This window comes from Symphodus melops, assembly GCF_947650265.1.
Source record: "Symphodus melops genome assembly, chromosome: 14".
Taxonomy (NCBI): domain Eukaryota; kingdom Metazoa; phylum Chordata; class Actinopteri; order Labriformes; family Labridae; genus Symphodus; species Symphodus melops.
The window spans coordinates 12,809,188-12,830,331 of record NC_136704.1 but is presented as its reverse complement, the minus strand read 5'-3'; the positions used below and the strand labels follow the sequence as shown (position 1 = coordinate 12,830,331).

At 43.4% G+C, this 21,144-nt stretch overlaps 1 protein-coding gene and 2 long non-coding RNA genes across 12 annotated transcripts in view; 2 read left to right on the top strand and 1 right to left on the bottom strand.

The window, feature by feature from the left end:
* tpk1 (thiamin pyrophosphokinase 1) overlaps nt 1-21,144 on the top strand; it is a 51,579-nt gene that overhangs the window by 533 nt on the left and 29,902 nt on the right. For 4 of the 10 annotated variants that reach the window (XM_079361388.1, XM_079361389.1, XM_079361397.1 and 1 more), the window contains exons 2-6: nt 1,178-1,395; nt 6,276-6,297; nt 7,163-7,237; nt 13,767-13,836; nt 19,083-19,155. In XM_079361388.1, coding sequence (XP_079217514.1) covers nt 1,357-1,395; nt 6,276-6,297; nt 7,163-7,237; nt 13,767-13,836; nt 19,083-19,155 — 279 coding nt within the window. In that variant the 5' untranslated portion in view covers nt 1,178-1,356. Of the gene's footprint in view, nt 1-1,177; nt 1,396-6,275; nt 6,298-7,162; nt 7,238-13,766; nt 13,837-13,990; nt 14,125-19,082; nt 19,156-21,144 lie in introns of those variants that run through there. The other 6 variants (XM_079361390.1, XM_079361392.1, XM_079361391.1 and 3 more) reach the window with 6 other exon arrangements.
* LOC306835023 overlaps nt 1-21,144 on the bottom strand; it is a 75,239-nt gene that overhangs the window by 25,916 nt on the left and 28,179 nt on the right. The gene's annotated exons all lie outside the window — the stretch shown is intronic.
* On the top strand, nt 12,882-13,524 carry LOC306835024. The gene is made up of 2 exons (XR_013780559.1): nt 12,882-13,065; nt 13,156-13,524. It is a non-coding gene; the product is annotated as an uncharacterized lncRNA (long non-coding RNA).

The window sequence follows — 21,144 nt, the reverse complement described above, 5'->3', positions numbered from 1 at the left end:
GTTGGTCATCGCTGTCTAAAAAGGAGAGACTGTTCCGGATTTCAAAGTCCGGTTTCCAAGGAAACGGTTGCCATTCAAATAATAGCACTAAAATGATAATACAAATACTTAAGCATGCTAATAACAATATATGACCTGTGTTATAACAATATTGGGGAAAATATGTATTAAGATGCATAATGAAGTAATTACTGTGTTTAACCATTTCAATTCCGTTTAATGGCGTGACATGATAATGGGATTGTGTCTGCTTCAAATGAATGACAGAAACTTCACTTCAGCAGGGCAAGATGCTTATCGTTGTAGGGGTAATAAACACATTTTCTCACATTATTAAGTCACTTTTACAATGTTTGGATTTGAAGCCGTTTGTAACAAGTGAAACTAAATCAGAAGAAGCTGTGAATATCTCATTCTAAGTCGAAATAATAAAAACTTCGTCATTTGTACATGTTATTTATACGAAAAGCAGTGGTGAATGTCTTTGGTTTGTTAATGATATCAAAGTCAGAGCCATTTATGTTATTCTAAGTGACAAATCATAGGATTGACTGTTACAGCCCAGTCCTCCTGCATGGGTTTGATTCCTCGTCTGAACATGCTCAGTGGGAATGTTGTAATGATTGGAGGGAATGATGTTTTGGATGAGTTAGCCGCCCATGACAAAAGAAAATCCATCCCCCTATTTTGTTTTTGTTCTCTTGTTTAAAGCAAAGAGGCCAAAGACTTCATGAGAGCAGATTTCACAATGGAAGAGTTGCGCGTTTCTGTTCAGTTAAATGACGAGACAGCACAAGCATACAAACGCATCAAGTGATGCATCCAAACATGATCATTAAAATGTAATAAAAGCTGAAATAACTAAAATAAACTCAAACAAGTTGAATGCTGTGCGTGGACTGGTTCAGCATTATTATGAATGATTCACTTCCATGTGTCTGAATCATTGACTGGAGGTTTTCTTTTTTACTTAAGTCAACACACACACACACACACACACACTGACTGATTGATTCAAACAGAGTCAAATCTATCAGTAAACAAAACAACCTTTGAGATGCAGCTGTGATAAGACAGCTGTGTATCAAATGATCTACTTAGGTAGGTTTGGCAATAAAGCCTACCTACCTACCTACTTTGAGTGTTGGTGACCCCGTTTACTCTGCTTGTTTCACAGTGAATACAGAGGACTGTTCGACATGAACTGATGAGTTCGGATGAAACTGACTTCCTGAGACTGAGTTTAAAAAGAGGGAAAAGATAACGACAACAACAGAGACAGTGGCTGTCCTTCTCTCCTCAGTTCTGGGTCAGTCGGCTATTTGAGAAGAAGTCTCCGTTGGATTCTAACAATGGATGAAGAGTTTACGCCATTGGATTGCCTGCTGCCCTCAGGTACACACACACACACACACACACACACACACACACACACACTCTTTGGGTGATCTGGCTTCACTAACCCTAACATAAGAGATCGTGATTATCAGTCCTACGAAGCTGGTTATCAATCTGATCCGTCAACCCAGGGTTACCAAGAGGGCGTTCACGTCAAAGGGGCGGAGTTAGCGTCATTTAGCCTATCACAATCATCACTGCGTCTGCCATCTGCAGATCTTCATATCTACAAACATTATATTCACAAAAAACTACAAACTATATGAACAATATAAATACGTTAAAAACAAACAGGCTCCCAAGAGACACAGTTGAAGTAACAAATGCAGGAAGGACAACAAAAAGGAAAAACTGCAGCTTATATTCGGTCCATCGTTATGTTCATTTAGAACTGACTATAATCAGCATTCGTCACCGTGGCGATATACCCAGGTAAAAATCGACCCTCATAGGACTGATAAACCCAGAGTTAACCCTGAAGTTACCTCGCTGAGCTCAAATCCTGCTTCGTAGTTCAGGCCTCCGGAGCAAACACACTGGGACTCCATCATTCAGTCATCAGAAGTCTGACTAAAGCCTGGCTGATGTGCTGGTTCGCGGATGTTATGATACCAATACAGGACGATTACACTGATATCTGTAGCATTGGATACATTTTCTCATATTCTCCTCCGTCAAAACATTTTAAAGAAAAAGTCTCATCCTGTAGTTTATCCTGCAGCGCGTCTGCACATGCTGCAGAGCGTCACAGCTTGTTGGTTTGGTGGTTTGAACTACAGTAGATTGGGTGGCAATTTATGATGAGACAGATAGATAGAATGGATGGATCGATTGATTTAACTTCGACATTCCACTTGGTCAAAAATGGGAGAAATTAGCTGTGACATTTGAAAGTCATGTTTAACTGAATGTAAGCATACTTTGGCGAACATGTGCAAGAACAACAGTGACGACAGTTGTAAGCAGTATTGATAAATAGCAAAAATCAGTGATCTATATCATATAATAAAGTGCAATAGTGAGAATAGACAAGTTAGCAGCTGAAACTATTGCCTATAGTGATAATGATGAGTAGACAGGGATGCTAAACTTTACAGACCGATAAAGTCAAATTGAGTGCAGGAATACTAAACTGTACATGAGCAGAAAGAAGAGAGAGAGAGAGAGAGAGGGGATCATGAGGACAGTTCTCTGTTCGCGAGAGGTGAGCTGTTGTACAGTGTTAAATGAAAATGAAAATAGATAAGTTCCTAGATACACTTATTTAAGAAAGCAGGAGTCTGAGTACATTTGCAAAGTCAGGTTGGCCTAAATGGGGGCATAAACTCCATTTAATACAGGCTGTTTTGTTTTGTTTTTTTATTCCTACTCTAAAAATCAGCACCTACTGTACATTTGTCCTCTTCAAAACAAGCGTCTGTGTCGGGTGTCAAACGTCTCATCTGTCTCATCTGTCTCATCTGTCTCATCAGGCTCCTCGTTGAAATGTTTTCAGTCAAGTTAATAAAAAAGCAGCTCATTTCTCCTTCCATGACAACTGTACACAGGCTGACTACACGAGCTGCGTGTGCGTGTGGGACACACACAGTGGATGTGTCGGCGTCTGATCAGAACACCCTCATTGTCACACATGTTGTGCTTTCTGCCTCTTCTTCTTCCTCCTCCTCCTCACTCTGACACACAAACCGTCTCAGGGGAATGCACACTCAAAAAAACAAACCGATCTCTTGCACGTTCACGACAACGGCGTGTATATGTATGAGATGCGGTTCTCCGTGTGCGCTTTGTTCTGCTGCGTACATAATGAATCTTTATTGAAACACGGTTTGGTGTGTTTTGCTTGTTATGTTAGCGGTTTGAGGGAAAACAGACTTTGAAGGAGGTGTCTTGATCGTTGACATCGATTCTAAAAATAGATCCAGTCCCGCCGTCATCCTATGAGCTCCCTTTGTTCAAACGACAACACAGGAAGCAGTTTGAAAGTTATCAGGGAATCATAAGGGCCGGCTGGTAGCACGTCCCGCTGGCCCATGATCCTGCTTGATAACAATCGAAACACATGACTCACAGTTTCACGTTATCATCCTGCGATTCAAGACGTTATGATCTCCTCATTTACTGCCACAGCATCAGCGTCACTCCAGCGGCTGCTCTCACGACACTCACGCGTTACATTCAGAGACAGATTGTAGCAAACTCTCATGAACTATGATGGGAAAATACTTTTTTAAAAATGGAGGGTTCTCGACCTCAAAATTTGACATTGAGAAAAAAAAAAGAAAATGACCTGAAGAGTGAAAACGAGAAGGAAGAGAAAGTTCCTGTCACACTGGTGAGACCATGGGAGTTGGTTGGAACACGATGAAGCTAAAAACGGCCACACGTGGACTAGCAAGTTGAGAATAGAAAAAGTTGGGCCTGGGTTTTGTAGGAATGACTCATCTTACTTTATAATTCGCTTTTGCATCAGATGGGTTCATTTGACTAACTTCAAGAGTCTTGGTTTGTTTGTTTTTCCAGGTCAAATGTAACGTCCCTGGGCCAGTGATCCCACACCTTCACCTTGGTGTCAGTCCCTGCTTTATCGCCATCAAAAAGTGTGACGTTAACGTTTCTTCTGAGGGCAGAATGATTCTTCCCATCAGTCTAAACATCCAGTTCTCAGATGTGTCAGACAGAGCTCTGCGTCATGCACGATGTGACGCTCACTCGGGGTGCAAAGATGAATCGTGAGGCAGTTAATAAATCGACAGGCGTCAAGCGTCACATCAGCGCCCTGATGAGAAAAAGAATGGTAGTGAGCGTCAGCAGCTGTGGAGCAGAGGTGGGCGGGTTGTAACAAGCTGACGTTACCATGGCAACTGTGAAGGCTAAACCATCCTAACAAGCAGGTTAGTAGCCTCGCTCGCCTAGATCAGTGTAAAGAGTCAATGTCATGATTTGTCTTTAGTCTAATTTTATAAAATTAATCGTTAAAGAAACGTGAACCCAGTGTCGTGAATCGAAGCGGGAGCTGGGTGAACCGTTACATCCCGAACACTAACGGTTGCATTAAACTCTTAAACTTTTTTTCCCCTATTGTGTCTAAGTGTTTCAAGCTCTGTTGTTTGTATTTACCTGACACTGTAACACCTGTGGCTTTCACAGAGGATGTCAATGAGACACAAAGACCAACGTCAGGTCTCGAATCAGCCCCTGATGCTATCAGCAGCTCGGAAGCAGCCATTAAAATAACCTGTTTACTCAAACACACACTGGATTACGCATTACTGCTGCTCCGGAGCTTCCTCTCTATACAGAGCCCAGATTTATTCTAAAAATTTCAAAGGGTGTGCAAATAATCACAAAATGGAAACGGTTACAGAGGAGAGCGGAGCAGGAAGGAAGGAAGGAAGGAAGTAGGACACCTCCTCAGCCAGGAAGGAAGGAAGGAAGGCAGACAGGCAGGCAGGCAGCAAGGAAGGCAGGCAGGAAGGAAGGAAGGCAGACAGGCAGGCAGCAAGGAAGGAAGGCAGGCCGGACGGAAGGAAGGAAACAAACTGATTATTTAAGTGCGCTGATAAGTCAAGGTGAAATATTTTCTTAAAATTCCCCGCACTACGCTGTTCACCTGAACTGTATAATCCAGAGAAAGGCTTTACTTCCCATTTCATACGATATGTACATCTTTATCTTGTCTTATGTTTTATCTCTTGCAGGAAACACTTATCTTAACTCTCATAGGAGATGGAACAAAAACAGCTCGTGGATGTCTGCATTTTATCATCCCTGGCGTGCATGATTAGCCTTTCTACATTCCCCGTTTCCCTCCTAAATGTCTTTTCTCGGAACAACTATGTGCTATGGTGAGGTGCTCGGGCGGTGTTTGCGTTTCTTCTGTTTATGCTGTCTCGCACTTTTACGAGAACCCCAAGGTGACATATCTGTGAGCGGAGCGCAGGGAAGGCCGTGTGTGCGGCGAGGTGACGAGGGGTTATCTGAAGAGTCACGCCTTGTTGACTTTGTGTTTTGTTCTCTGTTCACTCCCGAGCCAATTAAGAGACAAGAGTGACAAATCTTCCTCTCCTCTTTCTCCTCCTCCTCACCGACCCCCTCCTTCTACCCCTCCCCTTCTTTTCATCCTCCACTGCATCTCCTCTTTATCCCTTCTTTTTTTTCTTTTTTTTTTTAATCACACTCTGCTGGGGTTGACTTTCATTTTGGAAATGACCTCCAGTGATGTGAACTTTTTACCGACATCAAGCCCACTGCAGCAACAAAGTCACAAACCCAAAGGAGACTTTTTTTTTTTTTTTTTTTTTTTTAATAATTCTTCACACCTCCTCAGCCAAGCCAAAATGCTCTTTACACCCGAGGTTAAATATTCCACACAAAAAAAAGTGTCTCTGTCTTTACTCAAGGTGATTCACAGTCTTACCTCTTCACTATTGCCGTCGCTGGAATCCCACTGCATTTACGAGCCATCAGGAAAACTTGTCACAAGACGTGCTGGCATCCAGCTGTGGTGAATTAACACGAGTGCAGTCTGAGGCTCGAGGGGACACGAGAGTGTAATGAAGTTGTTCAAGCGTGTGTCTGGCGTTTTGGCTTTGCTGCTGAAGGCAACTAGTTTGAAAATGGATGAGCAGTCGTCATGATCAGTTAAGAAAGTGAAGGCTAGTGTGAAGAGGAGGGAATGTGAGTTTTTCATTGTTGGTCCATTGTTTTCACTCTTTCGGTATTTCAACCGGGTTTTTTTTTTTTTTTTTTGCTTCAAATGTCAATTCTGGCAGACAAGAAGAATAGACAGAAAAAAACATGACACTGCAAGAAGAGTTTGTTACCTTAATGAGTTCCTGCTATGGAAAGACATTTTTTTTTGCTTTTGTCAATTACAGATGGTGTTTCACCAAGGACAAGCTATTGAAACGAGTGTGGCTTTACCTAAGGTTTATTTTTAGAAAAAAATCTCCTGAAGCTCAAAGAACTGAAAATGGGAGGCGGTTTTGTTTAGCCAGGAGGAAGCCCAGCTCACTGACGTCACTGAGAAAATCAAGTATTTTTCATTTAAAGGCAGGGTAGGTCATTTCCTTCAGATACACTTTTTAAGATTTGGGTTTAGGTCCTGACAGATATTAATAACTCACGCGCTCTGAAAAAGGAACTAAGAAAATCCCTCATCTGGAGCAGCTGTAAACCCGTAAAAGCTTCGACCAATGACGGCACTCGGAATTTTATAAACCAAGCGTACCTCCCTGATTGTTCTCTACCCCATACATGCACGAGCCCACACTCAAAGCATGAGCTGAAATCTGCTTCTGGACCAATGGCGCTCGTGCATGTAAGTGAGGAGCACAGAGAGAATGCTACTTTCAAAACCATGCTAGTTTTCTAAAAGTACAGACCCTGCCTTTAATTAATTTAAAATCATAAAAAAATTAGATGAACACCAATTCAAAAGGCGTATTATTGTAACTTTTACTACCTCTATCCTTATTTCATATATAACAGTTATTACACTAATGTTTTTTTAATATTCATTAATGTTGCACCCTGCACACCGGAAGACGTCACACGCCTCTCTCTCAGCTCTGCAGTATTTGCAGAATGAAGCTGCTTCTTCTGGCTGCCTTTCTGGTTTTAATCCATGACATGTCCGACCTCGTCATTCTTTGTATGACACCACAACTGCTTTTTTTTTTCCTCGTATCGGCACGACACCCCAAACATCTGCCTCTGACTTTCTAGGGTTCATACTTTTCCCTCCCTCTATCGTCCGTTGCAGGCACGCAGAGGATCGGCCTGATCATTCTGAACCAGCCTCTTGACAAGGACTTCCTGCACGTCCTCTGGAGTAAAGGTACAGAGCAAACAAGCTCCACCCCTCCTCCTTTGCAACACAACATTCCTGCTTGCCTGTAATAGCACTGTATTGCCATCATGATATTCTCCTGACTGTGCTGACCAACCAGGGTATTGTGCAAAGTGCCAAAATGCTCTTTATGTGTATCTGTTGAACTGTTTCACAGGTCAGCTTTCATAACACAGAGCCAACTACTCAACTGTACAACAGATGCTCAATCCTAGTCCATGATTCTCAAGTCTCAAGGAAGAATGTTGGCATAACCATTAAGACACAATCAAGTGTGTGTGTGTGTGTGTGTACACGTACACTACAGATAATTGGTTGGTAAATAATGTGCATGCAGGTAATGGCAGTAGGCATCGAGTCCACTCAGCCAGACAGAGTCAATAAACCCACTGGACTTCCCACTCCTGTGACGGTGAATAACAGCACACACTCGAATGTTTCGAAGAACTGCGGGGCGGACACCAGTGTCTGGTTACACAGCAGGGTATGAGAAGCACGCGTCTCACTGCAGAGATTATCCATGAAGCACATCCCTTGCTTATACATCATTTGGTAGAATAAAAGGGACAAAACATTTTTTTTCTTTTTGGGCCTTTATGGTGAATAGATAAATGGATACAGTGGACAGAGTCAGAAATCAGAGAGAGAGGGAGAGACATAGAGAAAAAGAGCTCCAGGTTGGATTTGAATCTGGGCCGCCCGCTTGAAGGACTACAGCCTCTTTCAAGCAGTAAGCTCATGCTGGAGCATGCAGAACTCTGAAAAGCGTGCGATACAAGCGTCTCTCTCCCCTTCGTTTGACAAAGCAGTCACCTCGTCTGATTTTACAAGGCTGTCTGCTTCCTGAAGGAAACGATCCATTCAAACACATTCATTAAGTGTTCAATAAACGCAACGGGAAGGGATTATGTGCTGCTTCATCCCATCAAAGTCGAACATTGTTTTTGCAGCATACAGAGAAAGGCCAGTTTTCCGACTATCTGCACAATGTTCTTTGAAGTCATTTCTGAAAATTGCATCTGTAATATGATTCGAAATGCATTTGGAAACCCATTTGTATTATTTTCGGTGCAAGCCGATTCTAAACTGAAGACAGTTTTTCAATATTCAGCTTAAATTGTCTGTTTGCTCCCAGCATGTGGCGATGTTAAACGTGTAAGAGATTCGGTGTCGCTCTGTGGAATTTATCACCGGCCCTCAACAGGGCTTGCAGATTGATCACTTTGGTGTGTGTAACCAACGTTGACTCCTCCGTGGATTCAATCTTACTCAAATGAAATCGGTGGACTCTTGGCATATCCGTTTGCAGATTGTTTCTCTCCTATTTTGTTGTCCAATTTAAGACTTTTTTTTTATTTTATTTTTTTTCTTGCAACAGGAACAAGAATGTTGAAGGTAAACGTCAAATCATCCGCCTGCACGTTTTTGGCGCCCTCTTTGATGTCGCTGTACTTTGAGGGAACGATGGAGCTGGATAATGTGATCAGGCCATTTTTCCAAGAAAAAAATAAATAAAAAATTGGAGAGATTTTTGGTGGCTTTTAAATTGCCGATAGCTACGCTGTGGTGTGGATGTCAGAAATTCGGAAGCTTTCTTGATCAGTTCGGCTCCTGGCATCTGCTGCTGCAGCGCACATGGGGACGGGAAGACGTTTTTGACAGGATGATGACGCCGCGTGCGTCACATATCTCAGATCTTTAGCAGGTGTGATGGTTAAAGAAAAAAGAAAAAAAACGCTGGTAGCAAATATGATATGCCTCACTTCATACGCCGTGTATTTCTGACGTTATTTATGAGATAAGCAGATGCCACTCTCCAGATGACTTTGCACCTGAAGGCGGTGTAGCCAGGTCCCCATATGTACACAAAAAGACACATATACAGAGACGCAGCAGTCTCAGGAGCTCTGATGTGTTGCCTCCGGGCCCCTTTATCACCCGAGGGAGAAGTCGAGCAGCAACAGAGTAAAGAAGTGCAACACTGATCAAAGAGCAACTCTGCTACAGGACTGTGATGTCTCACTCATCTGGTCCATCAGTAACTCAGTTAGCAACTAACTCCTTTGGTGAGTAAGCCACTCATTTACTTCCCTTGCTCGCTGTAACCAAACGAGGGAATTGATGAAGCAGTGAGGAGTCGATTCTCCCTCTCCAGGAGTAAAAAAAAAAAAAAAGAAGAAGAAAAAAGCATGAATCATTCGTTGATGTAGAGCAGCTTGCCGAAGACAACGCTCGTGAACATCATCCATGATCTGGTCGTGGGCCAAACAAGGCCACACACTTTGTGAACGTCGGCATCAAAGGGAATGAGTTTGTGGACGATTCAATGTCCGAAGCTATTTAGGCAAGGAGTGATTCACAGGCACATTTTGCCACCGAGTGTATCAAGGCGCTGGAAGGGCCCCGTGAATAAAAAGGTAATTGAGGGAGATGGAGAGAAAGAAAATCAGATGTTTTCTCTGCAGGAAATCAATCAAAGTCAAAGCAGGGTGCAGGGAGCCGGGCGGATCAGGAGACAGGGTGACAGATGGACGGGCTAAAGGTGGAGTGGTAGATGAAGGGAGGCTGTCTCGGCAGCATAATACAGATAGTAATGTTTTTAACGCTTCCTGTGGCCGTCTGCCCTCTACTGTACTGCACCGAACCTCCAACCTGACAGACATTAATCCTCCACGCTAACCTCATCAATACGGGCTCGCCTCAGAGTAGAATATATCCCACAGCAGTGTGTGTGTGTGGACACGCTTCTCCTCTGCATCGAGCCCAACAGTGAAATATACGATTACAAAGCAGTGAAATGACAGGTTTAGTGCTGTGTGTGGAAGTGCATTATCTCCTGACCAGCCTATGTATCTATCACCCAGCAGAGTGAGTGACAGGACAGAGTTGGCGGTGAAGCGTGCAGGGAGGGATTATCAGGCTAGTTAACTCACAGGGTCATCGCCTCCGACCGCCTCAGCTGTCTCATCTCAGCTCACGTCACAGTCAGGATGTATAACGTCCATGTCTCTGTTTGAGCTTTAACAACGAAAACCACAGAGGAGAAAGTTAATTATGATTAATTAATTACAAGAAAATAGTGCGTTACATTTTTTTTTATGCATTTAATCACAGTTTGCCTCATAAACAGCGTGGAACTGTTTGTCATTGCTACGCGCTAGCTTTGTGCTAGCTTCGCGCTCGCTTCGCCACAAGTACAAACAAGAAGCATTTGCAGCCGAAACTCGACCAAATGACTGTCTTCAGGACCAAAATTTGTCATTCAACATCTGATACTTACACATGCACTCGCCAAATTGATTGCTCTGGACTGTAGACCACTATTAGTGGTAGAAGATAAAAGGTTAGAAAATTTGCTACAGATAGCAACGTGTGATCCAACTTTCCAGCTGCTGTGCAGACAAAAACTATTTCAAACACGACCCAACAGCTTTATGAAACAGAGAAGCAAGTCAAATTGCATGCATTGCATTCATTCATCCACCAAAGTCCATTTAGATTAAAGAAGTGTTGCTGTTTAGGGCAAATATTGTGATGCACTTAAAATGTGATTACTTTTGATTGATTAATTTAAAGTTCCCTGTCATTGTTTCTGAAAAAGTCTTCCAACAAGAAAAAGTATTGCAAAGACATGAATATGACAAATAATTGAGAAGTAGTTTGAGGATATTGACGTGGCAGCCTGCTTGTAGAAATGCATTAGATCTCTGTATTTTACTGGAGCTGAGCGTTTGAAGAGGTTGCCATGGAAACAGAGTTTAATAAATGACTGACAGACTGAAGCAAATGTCGTGCAACCTTAAGTATGAAGGGTGTTCATTGTGCCTGTTTGTGTTTGCACTGTTCCTGACTGGAAGCATGTGATCAGCCGGCTTCAGCAGCTGTCTGTGTCTCCACATCGTTTGGAGAGTTTCTCCGTCTTTTTCACCCCGTCAGAGATCACGACTCATTTACATCACAATCGTTTCTTGACATGGAATCAGCTGTGAAGCGAAACATTACTTTGAGCATACGTCGATGCAAATGTAACTGCATTTGTTCACGTTGTCAGCGCTCAGGGCGAGGATAGTTAGTGGAATAAGGAAACCCCTCTCTGTAGGAATAATCATTCATACTTATTGTGCCGTGCGATACGGTCTGTGAATAAATGCATGTAGGTGTGACTCCAAGATTTGGCAGTCATTGTGATAGAAGTGTAGCCTTGTGATGTTTTGAGATAATCATAAAATATTATTTATATATATATATAATTTATATATGATCATATATAATCATATAATCACTGTGAGGTTGGAAGTCATGCAAGTTAAACCTGCTTTTCTCGTTCAGATGTCATCCATGTCTGTGATCAGCACAAAGAGAGTCTTGATGTTGATTTCAAACTGAAGGTAAAAGGACGATTTCAGTGTTGTCTTGTTGTAATGAAACTAAGAAATAAACGAGCCATGTTCTTAAAGCCGTCATCAATCTGATTGATTTCCAGCACATCAGTCTGTTGTGTTGGTTTGTTTTTGCCTTGTTGTGCATTGATGACACAAGAGAAGTCACACACACACACACACACACACACACACACACACACACACACACACACACACACACACACACACACACACACACACACACACACACACACACACACACACACACACACACACACACACACACACACACACACACACACACACACACACACACACACACACACACACACACACACACACACACACACACACACACACACACACACACACACACACACACACACACACACACACAGGTTTGGGGAATGGACACAGTTGAACAAAGAAAAGTGATGAGGAGACAGAAAACTAAGTGAAGCACCACAGTTGCCCGTCTCTTTGGGGCAGACCTAAGATAGATTTATACAAGGTGCAAGAGAAAGTTCCTTTTCTTTTTTTTTTACCCCAGTGTGCATCACAACACCCCCAAATAGCATGCTGCTTGTTCAAATTAAATAGAGGCCGTGAAAAAGCATACATTTGCAAGTAGTTTGCATCTTATTCCGCGTATTATTTTGAAAAGCAAAGAACCACTTTAATGTCGGTTTTTTAAAAGGACAAAAAAGCACTCTGTCACTTTACTGTTCATTCTACTTCCACTTAAGTTGTTCAGCCACAATCAGAACAGGCTAACGGGTTGGTTTTGTTTTTTTTGGAAAGTAGTGTCTTAATAAGCAAGTCTCTGCAGTGCATTTGTTTTTAGATTTACTATCAGAATTGGCTTTTATTGCTAAGTACATTTACAAGGAATGTGTCTGGGTGTATTGGTGCTAAAAAAAAACAGTTAACATGAGAAATACGGCTAAAATAACAAGTACTTAAATAAAATAAAATATGAGAAGCAATTACAAATATATAAAATGCAATTTAAAAAATGTCAAATATAAAGAATAATAAAAAACGAAATATACAAAGGGAGCATGCAAGAGAATAAATGTAAAGTCCAGGGAGCGTTAATGTAACACAAAGAAACAGTTTCAGCCTTTCAGCGGTTATGTGGGGGGGGGGTGTTCTTGTGGTGAGAGGTTTTGGTTCTGATGGAGTGCAGGGGAGAGTCTCAAACTGTCCACGTGCAGGGTGAGAGGGCTCTGCTGCGATCTCACCTGCACGCCTCAGGGTCCTGGAGGTGAGAGATGGTAGACCGCAGCCGGTCACGTTCTCTACAGAGCGGATGACACGCTGCAGCCTGCACTTGTCCTTTGCTGTGGCTGCAGCGTACCGGACTGTGATGGACGAGGAGAGGATGGACTCCATGACGGCAGTGTAGAAGTGCACCATATCGATCCTGTGCAGGTTGAACTTCTTCAGCAACCGCAGGCAGTACAACCTCTGCTGTCCTCTCTTGATGAGGGAAGTGATGTTCAGCTCTCACTTGATCCACAGGAAGTGGAAAGACTCCACAGTGGACACCATAGAGTCACCGATGGTGATGGGGCTGCGGGAGGCTGCTTTTTGTCCACAACCATCTCACCTAAAGATCGAGGTTGTTGTCACTGCACCAGGTCACTGCATGGTCAGCCTCCCACCAGAGATGAGTGAGGGTGGTGTCGTCTGTGAACTTGAGGAGCTTGACAGACTGGTGAGTGGAGGTGCAGCTGTTAGTGTACAGGGAGAAGAGCAGAGGAGAAAGAACGCAGCCTTGAGGGGGGAGCCAGTGCTGATGCTCCTGCCGTCCGAGACATTCTTCCCTAGCTTCCCCTGCTGTCTCTGGTGAATCTGTATCTTGACATCAAACTAAGTAAACAAACAAAACAACGCGCACCAACACACCTGGCTACTGGCTTCAAGGACAGCAGCCTCCAAAGCTGCAACCACAACAGTGCACGATCCCACCGCTGGCCCATAAGCAGCCCAAGCTGGGGTTTTGGGGGTTTTTTTTAGAGTCTATGTTGCTTTTGAGAATTGAACCAGAAAGATAACGAATCTTAAGGTTCACTCAAAAAAAAAAAAAAAAAACGTCCCTGAAAAGTATCCACGTGTCTGTCTTTGTCTAGCTCTCCTGAGAGCGTGTGCCGATGGAGCTGCCAATCATCTCTATGACATCACTGCCGGAGCCAGAGACAGGTGAGCTTGTGCACTTTTTTTCTTTTCACTCCGTGCATGCCGTTGAGTTTTGACAAATATGAGGTTATCGATACTGCAGAACTGTAGGGCCCTCTTTTTGGTTTGATGGGTGTGTGTGTGTGTGTGTGTGTGTGTGTGTGTGTGTGTGTTCCAGCTGAGAAGATGTGTGCGTCTAATGGAGGACGGAGGTCAGGACAGTGATGGATTTTGGGGACCCTGTGTCCCTGAAGTGTTGAGGCTGCTTTCACGTGAACGCCCAGAGAGTGAACGGCAGTGTGCATGGTCAGGGTGAGAGAATGGATGTGGTGTTTTGTGTCTGGCTGCTGGCATGTTCTTCTGCAGAGTAAAAAACGCATTGTGAGAAAATGCAGGTTGTTTGGTAAATAACAGATCTGGCTTTTACTTAAAATAAATAAATAAATAGATAATGCCGGATGCATGGCATGTCGGAGGAAGGCTGTTTTTGGCACACAGTGCTCAACATCTCTGGGTAAATCAGATCAGTCGGCAGCAGCTCGGTCAGGGACAACACTGGAGACATGGATAAGCCCCTCCCCTCTCTACGCACACAGGCAGAGCAGAGAGCTGGCCAAGGACCGCGAATGATGGATACCTACACGTCGTAAATGAGGAAGAGAAATGTAAAAGTTCAAGCACTTCAATGTCTTGGGGTTTTCTTTCAAAACATCGTTGATGGCAGAATCCGCTGGAAAAAAAAAAAAGAAAAGAAAAAAGCCCTGACCTTAAAATGTCATGAACAATAAAGTCTCGGGTCAGCCTCTCTCCTGAAGTGACGCAAGAAGCGCGTGGGCGGACGGCCTCCTACGGGTCAAAGAAAGGTGCCACTGTTGGGTCAAACATCACTGTGATCGTGGTCCTTAGTGATGAAGAGACGAGGGAGCGTGTTAGGATGAGTCTTTCTGCCTCATCGGGATGAATCCACCGTCAGAGATGTCAGTGTTTGTCATGACAGAAGCCTCACAGCCTCCATACATGCTTCACTTTAAATCCACTTACATTCATTTTTAATGGAGTTTTGCGTCTCATTTCATTCAAACAAAAACGAGCCCTGCCCAGTACATTTCCACTGATACACACTGTAGCTTGTGCTTCATGCATTATTAAACAACAGTTAGTCTCGTCACAGTCGGATCTGATTGGACAAGAGGCGTTCCATTAATGCTCTATTATTGAGTGCAATTTGACTGGAGCTAACTCGTACTGCAGAATCACACAGGCCACGCAAATACCCGTCAACAGACTTTGAACTTAAACAACATACAAATAAATATGCTCAATGTACTATGACGAGTCACCTGTTGACCTACAAAAAGTAAGTAGAGTGGTCAATGATGCAGAAGTTTTGTATATGGAAGAGATTTTCAGCTCACAGTTGTGTCTGCATTTCAGTTTGGAGAGAATCATGGCAGCAAATCAAGGTGTCAAGAGCCAGACGGCTTATTTAACGAGACGTAGTTCTCTCTCTGTCTGTTTTCAGATGGTTCACTTCCTGACAGCTAAACCTAAGTGTGTGAGGATTTATTTATTTATTTTTATTTTTTTAAGTCGTCTGGATATGATCACCACAACGTGACGCATTGTTTCATGTCGGATGAAGGGCTGGGGCCCGGAGCGTCACAAGTTGTGGGGCCTTTCATGAAATGGAATTTAAAAGAGCTTCTGGTGTGTGGACTCAAGTCTGAACATGTCGTGGTTCTTTGTCGGACTCAAGTCTGAACATGTCGTGGTTCTTTGTCGGACTCAAGTCTGAACATGTCGTGGTTCTTTGTCGGACTCAAGTCTGAACATGTCGTGGTTCTTTGTTGGACTCAAGTCTGAACATGTCGTGGTTCTTTGTTGGACTCTCTTTTTTTTTGTCGTTTGTTTCGTGGTTGTCCATGATGTCGTCAAAGATCACTCCTCGACCCCTCGACCAGCTCTCCATCTCTGATCGGGATGTGAGAGGACTCATCGCAGTGATGGAAAGTTCAATCAGGATATCAGGAAATGATGAAAGATATGAGTGAGGATTGAATAACTAAAACAGGTAGTTTGAAGTAAGTGTTCATGTGGATGGACCGCACGTCACAGTCAGAAATGGAAATGTTTTTTTTTTTTTTCTCTCTTCGTGAGATTGTTATTTTAAAAGGAAGTTGCCGTAGTTACATGGGAAAGAATGTGTGGCTGAGCGGAAAGGAGACCAGATTTTGGCGAGGGTCTGAAGGAGGAGAGGGAGGGCTGTTTCTTTGGCGGAGAGAAAAACAGGCGATGAGGATACAAAGTGGGAGACACAACAAGCAGGTTGATCAACACACACACAAACACACACACGCACACACACACACACACACGCACGCGCACACACACACACACACACACACACACACACACACACACACACACACAGGCCACACAGCCATCGCCGCCGCCCGATCCTCAGACACAAACTGGCGGTAAAAATGCTCTATTTCCCATCCAAATTAAAGTGTCAGTTAATATTAATGTGGAAGTGAAGAGTGTCACACACACAACACGCCGACAAAATAACCCACACGCCAACAGCAGAGATGGCCCCACACACACACACACACACACACACACACACGAATAAAGAATTTAGAATCGCGCCTGGTCAATTACCATCAGCCCATTCATGAGTAATGCACACGGGTCACATTGAGATGTGTGTGTGTGTGCGCGCGCGCACAAGCTCAAAGTCACATCTCATCCTGTTCGTCACATAAAAGTTCTTTTTGGGTGGAGATGTTTGAAGAGTAGAAAAGTGCATTTGCTTGCAGGTTTATACTTATTTTCAAACGTACAGCGTATTCTGTGTGTGTGTGTCTGTGTGTGTGTGTGTGTTTGTTCTTGTTTCCTGCCTGTGAATGCGTGTGTTTCTTTCTGTTAAGAAAATGTGTAAGTAAATCTTTCTTTTTTGGGGGGGGGGGGGGTCTGTTTGGGTTGCATTTGCATTTGTTTGTATGCATGCTTTGGTTGAAAGTGTGTGTGTGTGTGTGTTAGTCTACATTTGTCTTTGTGTGTTTGTCTTGTTGTATCTTGCTGGTGTAAATGGGAATGCCGAGGACGGAGAGGGAGGGAATAATCCTTCTGTATCTCCTTCTTCAACCAACCGGAACGTCAGTCTCGCCTCTTACTGAGTATACACACACACACACGCACAAACAAACAAGCAGACAATCCAACCAGCCATGAAATCGTAATGTCAGACCTGTTAATACCTCCAGATAGTGGCAACCGCATCTCTGCGTGGAAACACACACACACACACACACACACACACACACACACACACACACACACACACACACACACACACACACACACACACACACACACACACACACACACACACACACACACACACACACACACACACACACACACACACACACACACACACACACACACACACACACACACACACACACACACACACACACACACACACACGAGATTGTTGTTTTCACTGATCTCTGTAACAGACCTTGTTTATTCCGTCCTCATGAGAATGTTTGTTTCCTTCAAACACGTTCTATTTGGATGAATATTATCCTCTTAAATGTGTGTATAGATATCGAACTTTCTCCATGTTCACGTTGTTAACATCTGTTTTCTGTATTTCTATATTGTGTGATTATTTAGCCTCGTTTCTTTTGAGAAGCTTCTCAGGGTTAGAAAAGTCATACACCTCGGGGATGAACACTCCTTTCTTCTCACTTTGTGGACTAATCCATTGAAGAAGTCAATATAAAAAAATGAAAAAGAATTCCTTGTGTTTTAGTCAAGACCACTCTTACCGAGAACAAGACATAGCCAAGAACAGAATGCGACAAGACCGAGGCGAGGCCAAAATGTGTCATCGGTGTGCAGCGGGTGTGTCAGCTCCATATTCTTGGCACCCCAACGGAAGGGTCCCAAAAAGTAGGACGGTACGGATCGGTTATTTGGGAATCTTTCCCGGGATTAGTGTATGGAAACACCGCAAAATGCTTGCCGTACCGAGACGACCGGTCCGAACCGCTCGGTGGAAATGGGGCTTTAGACAGTTGCGGCCATAACTGGGGATTCAATCTTAAATGATGAATGAATTAAAGTTATTTGTTCCGTTAAAAAAGGGACGTTTGTATTCCAATCAAAAGTAATGATGAGTAAAAATAGCCCGTCAGTGGTGGTCTTGACCGTTCTTCAATGAAAACCTGGAGACCGCCCAGTCCAAGACCGAGACATGGCAGAGTAAAATGCTTTGGATTCTGAGACAGAGAACTCCAAAAAGTAGTCTCAAGACCGGTCTGGAGACCAAGACCAATTTCAAGTACAACAACACTACTCATTTGACCATTCGTTTATACAGTATCCTGCATTGATTGAGCACATGTCAAAAATGTTAATTGCAGTGCGACTGACATCACTCAAACTAAACCTCCACTCTCTTTAGAAATCATCACACTGTGGTACATGTTGTACCACACTGTCCGTTTGTTGGTGTGTGAGTATGGGTGTTAAATTGGGACGTAACAATTCACTCAACTCACGATAAGATTTATTTTGAGTGAATCGGGAGGGGACCGGAGCTTCTCGCTGTGGTGTCGATTCAATATTGCATCATGTTGGTCGGGCTGTTTGTCAAGTCTCGTTGCAATATTGACAGTTTTCGTCTCATCTGCTTTCTTCTCAACTCTTTAATTTTCTGTCTTAGGAAGTCAGAATGCTTCCACTGCCATGATGACGCCTGCTGACGATACTACTGCCATTCTTTTTTTTTTCTTTTTTTTTTTAAGAGTACCGATTCGAACCTTTGAACCTTTCAATTTTTAACTCCCCCACGATTAATCTTTACATCCCTAAGTGTTAAAACATACCTTCATCGTGCTTACCGGTTTCATCCTCAAATCTCAACGTATGCATCAAACTATCTGGACGGATGTGTTCCTATGTGCAGTTTGTGTGTTTGTGTTTTCACATCAATCTTTGTATATCTGCAGTCAACGCGTGTGTGAAAAAGGGGCAGCCTCAGTGCAACAGAGAATCACCCTGTCAGTCTCTGTGTCTCCTCGTCTTCCCCGGGCGCCGTCACTCGCCTCCCTCGCTGCACAGATCAAAGAGCTGACAAGATGTCCTCTCTCTCTCTCTCTCTCTCGCCTTCTTTCTCGCTCTGTCTGTCTCTCTCTGGGTTGTAACCCTCTCCCCCTCTGTCACTCATCCTCTGTGTCTATCCTCACATCCAGCTTCCTCCCCGACTATATCAGTGGGGATTTTGATTCCATCACTGCCGAGGTCAAGGCTTTCTTCGCAGACAAGGTGAGTGAAATGTTTGACTCGCAGGTGTACACGCAGAGACAAACACAAACGCGTAAACGAGAAGAACTACAACTTACGTCGCAAAAGATACAACTTCGAGGAACAAAGTGAATACATGAGGCAGTCGTAGTAATCAGTAGATGATTGACTCCAGCGCGATTCAAATGCGTCTGATCCCAAGCAACTGAGACGACCCTGAAGTGTCAAACTCAACACGAAGATTCACAAGTCGACTCAGCTTGAGTTTGAGGGAACATGCTCTCCGAGTGTAGGTGGCGGTGTGTGAGTGACACAACACCCTGGTGGATTTGTGGCTCTTTTGACTCCCCAGGACTTCCACCTGCCCTGAAAAGAACCTGCCGACTGACTCATCCGAGTGGGTATGACTGTTCCGATGACTGTCTGACACATCTGTGCGTCAACCTCAGACCTCTCCCAGATGCATTAAGAGTCACTCATCAAAAAGCACCTCAGGAGGTGGTCAGACATACATTTTACTTTTCAAATTAGCTTCCTGCTCTTCTTCAGAGCTTAACCTTAAAGAACTCGTCATTATAGCACACTGACTTCCTTCCTGTTGATCTACACAAAGTTTTCCGCCGTTTTCAGTCCCGTTTGGTTCAGTAAACCCTGATCTAGGTTGCGTTTTCACAGCCAACCGTACCCTTATTTGGTAAGGGGAGTGTAAGCCAGATGGAGATGGACGTGTCAGCTCCAAAATAGTGTGACATCATAACAGCCCAGCACAGCTATAAGGTAAGTCAAAAGAAGAAGAACAAAAGGGGCCTTTTAGGCTCAAAACAGTCACCATAGCGGACCCCTTAATATGGTGCCATTCCCAACTTTTGAAAGTGGAAACACATAAATAACATTAATGGGTTCTGCACCAATCTGGACCGCTTGGTGGAAATGGGATGAAGAGACTGCAACCAAAAAGGTTCCAGTACTTTAAGTAAAATGTACAGTATCTTACCTAAGACCATTTCATGTGAGAACCAAATGTTTCAGGAAATGTATAAATGTAAAAAATATGAGATTTGTGATACTCCGAATCTTTACAATCTTAACGTTATATCACACAGTTATCTCCTGCTTGTGTTTTGGCTCGTTCTTTTTGTGTGTACTTGGAAGACTATAGAAGAAAATAAATGAGTGGACAAGAGCCAGTCTAAAAAAAGAAGGCTAAGTTCTGGCACAAAAAAAAAATAGCGCTGTCCATGGTGTTAGTGCACCTGCAATTTCAAGCTAAATTGAGTCACTTGGGTTTGTTTGATTTATGTAATGACCAAAACGAATCAATGACTTATATAAGGACTCCATACAATCAATCAGTGTTATCTCAAGACAGAAGATCAGGTAAAAGAGTGTACTCTTTGTTTTATTATCCACAGACGCCCACTATTAATCACCCATTAGCAACATTTAGCAAAGTCACAGTGATGGGGGGAAACTTCCTTAAAGAGGCAGAAACCTCGAGCAACACCAGACTCCTGTTGAACAGACATCTGCAGAACTGTGTTTGACTTGGACAGTGATACAGTAACATTTAAGGACGTGCGACATTAGTTACTATCCAAGGTGTCAGAAATGGCGTCCGTCTTTTGTCCAAACACATTCATGGGGAGGTGATCTTCAATGTGCATCTTTGAAAGAGGCAAAGAGTTCTGCTTGTGCACTCTTTTTATCATGGCATGTAAATCTATCCTACCTTTATTATATGTAAGCGCTGAAGATGCTTTTTTAGCATCCTGCGTCACAGTCCTTCCCTCCCTGTGTCCCCCAGCTGTTCTTAAGACTGCACCGTGTAGGCATATTTAGACTCAACTCTCAAAGGTCACCAGAACAAAAAATGCTAATTCTTCTTTGAAGTGGACTTTTTATGATGAGAAAATATATCCGAGCACAACACTTGAGGGTTGAAGCGAGGTTCAATACATAATAAATCGAGGGTAAGGTGTCACACAAACACAAACACACCTTCGACACCGA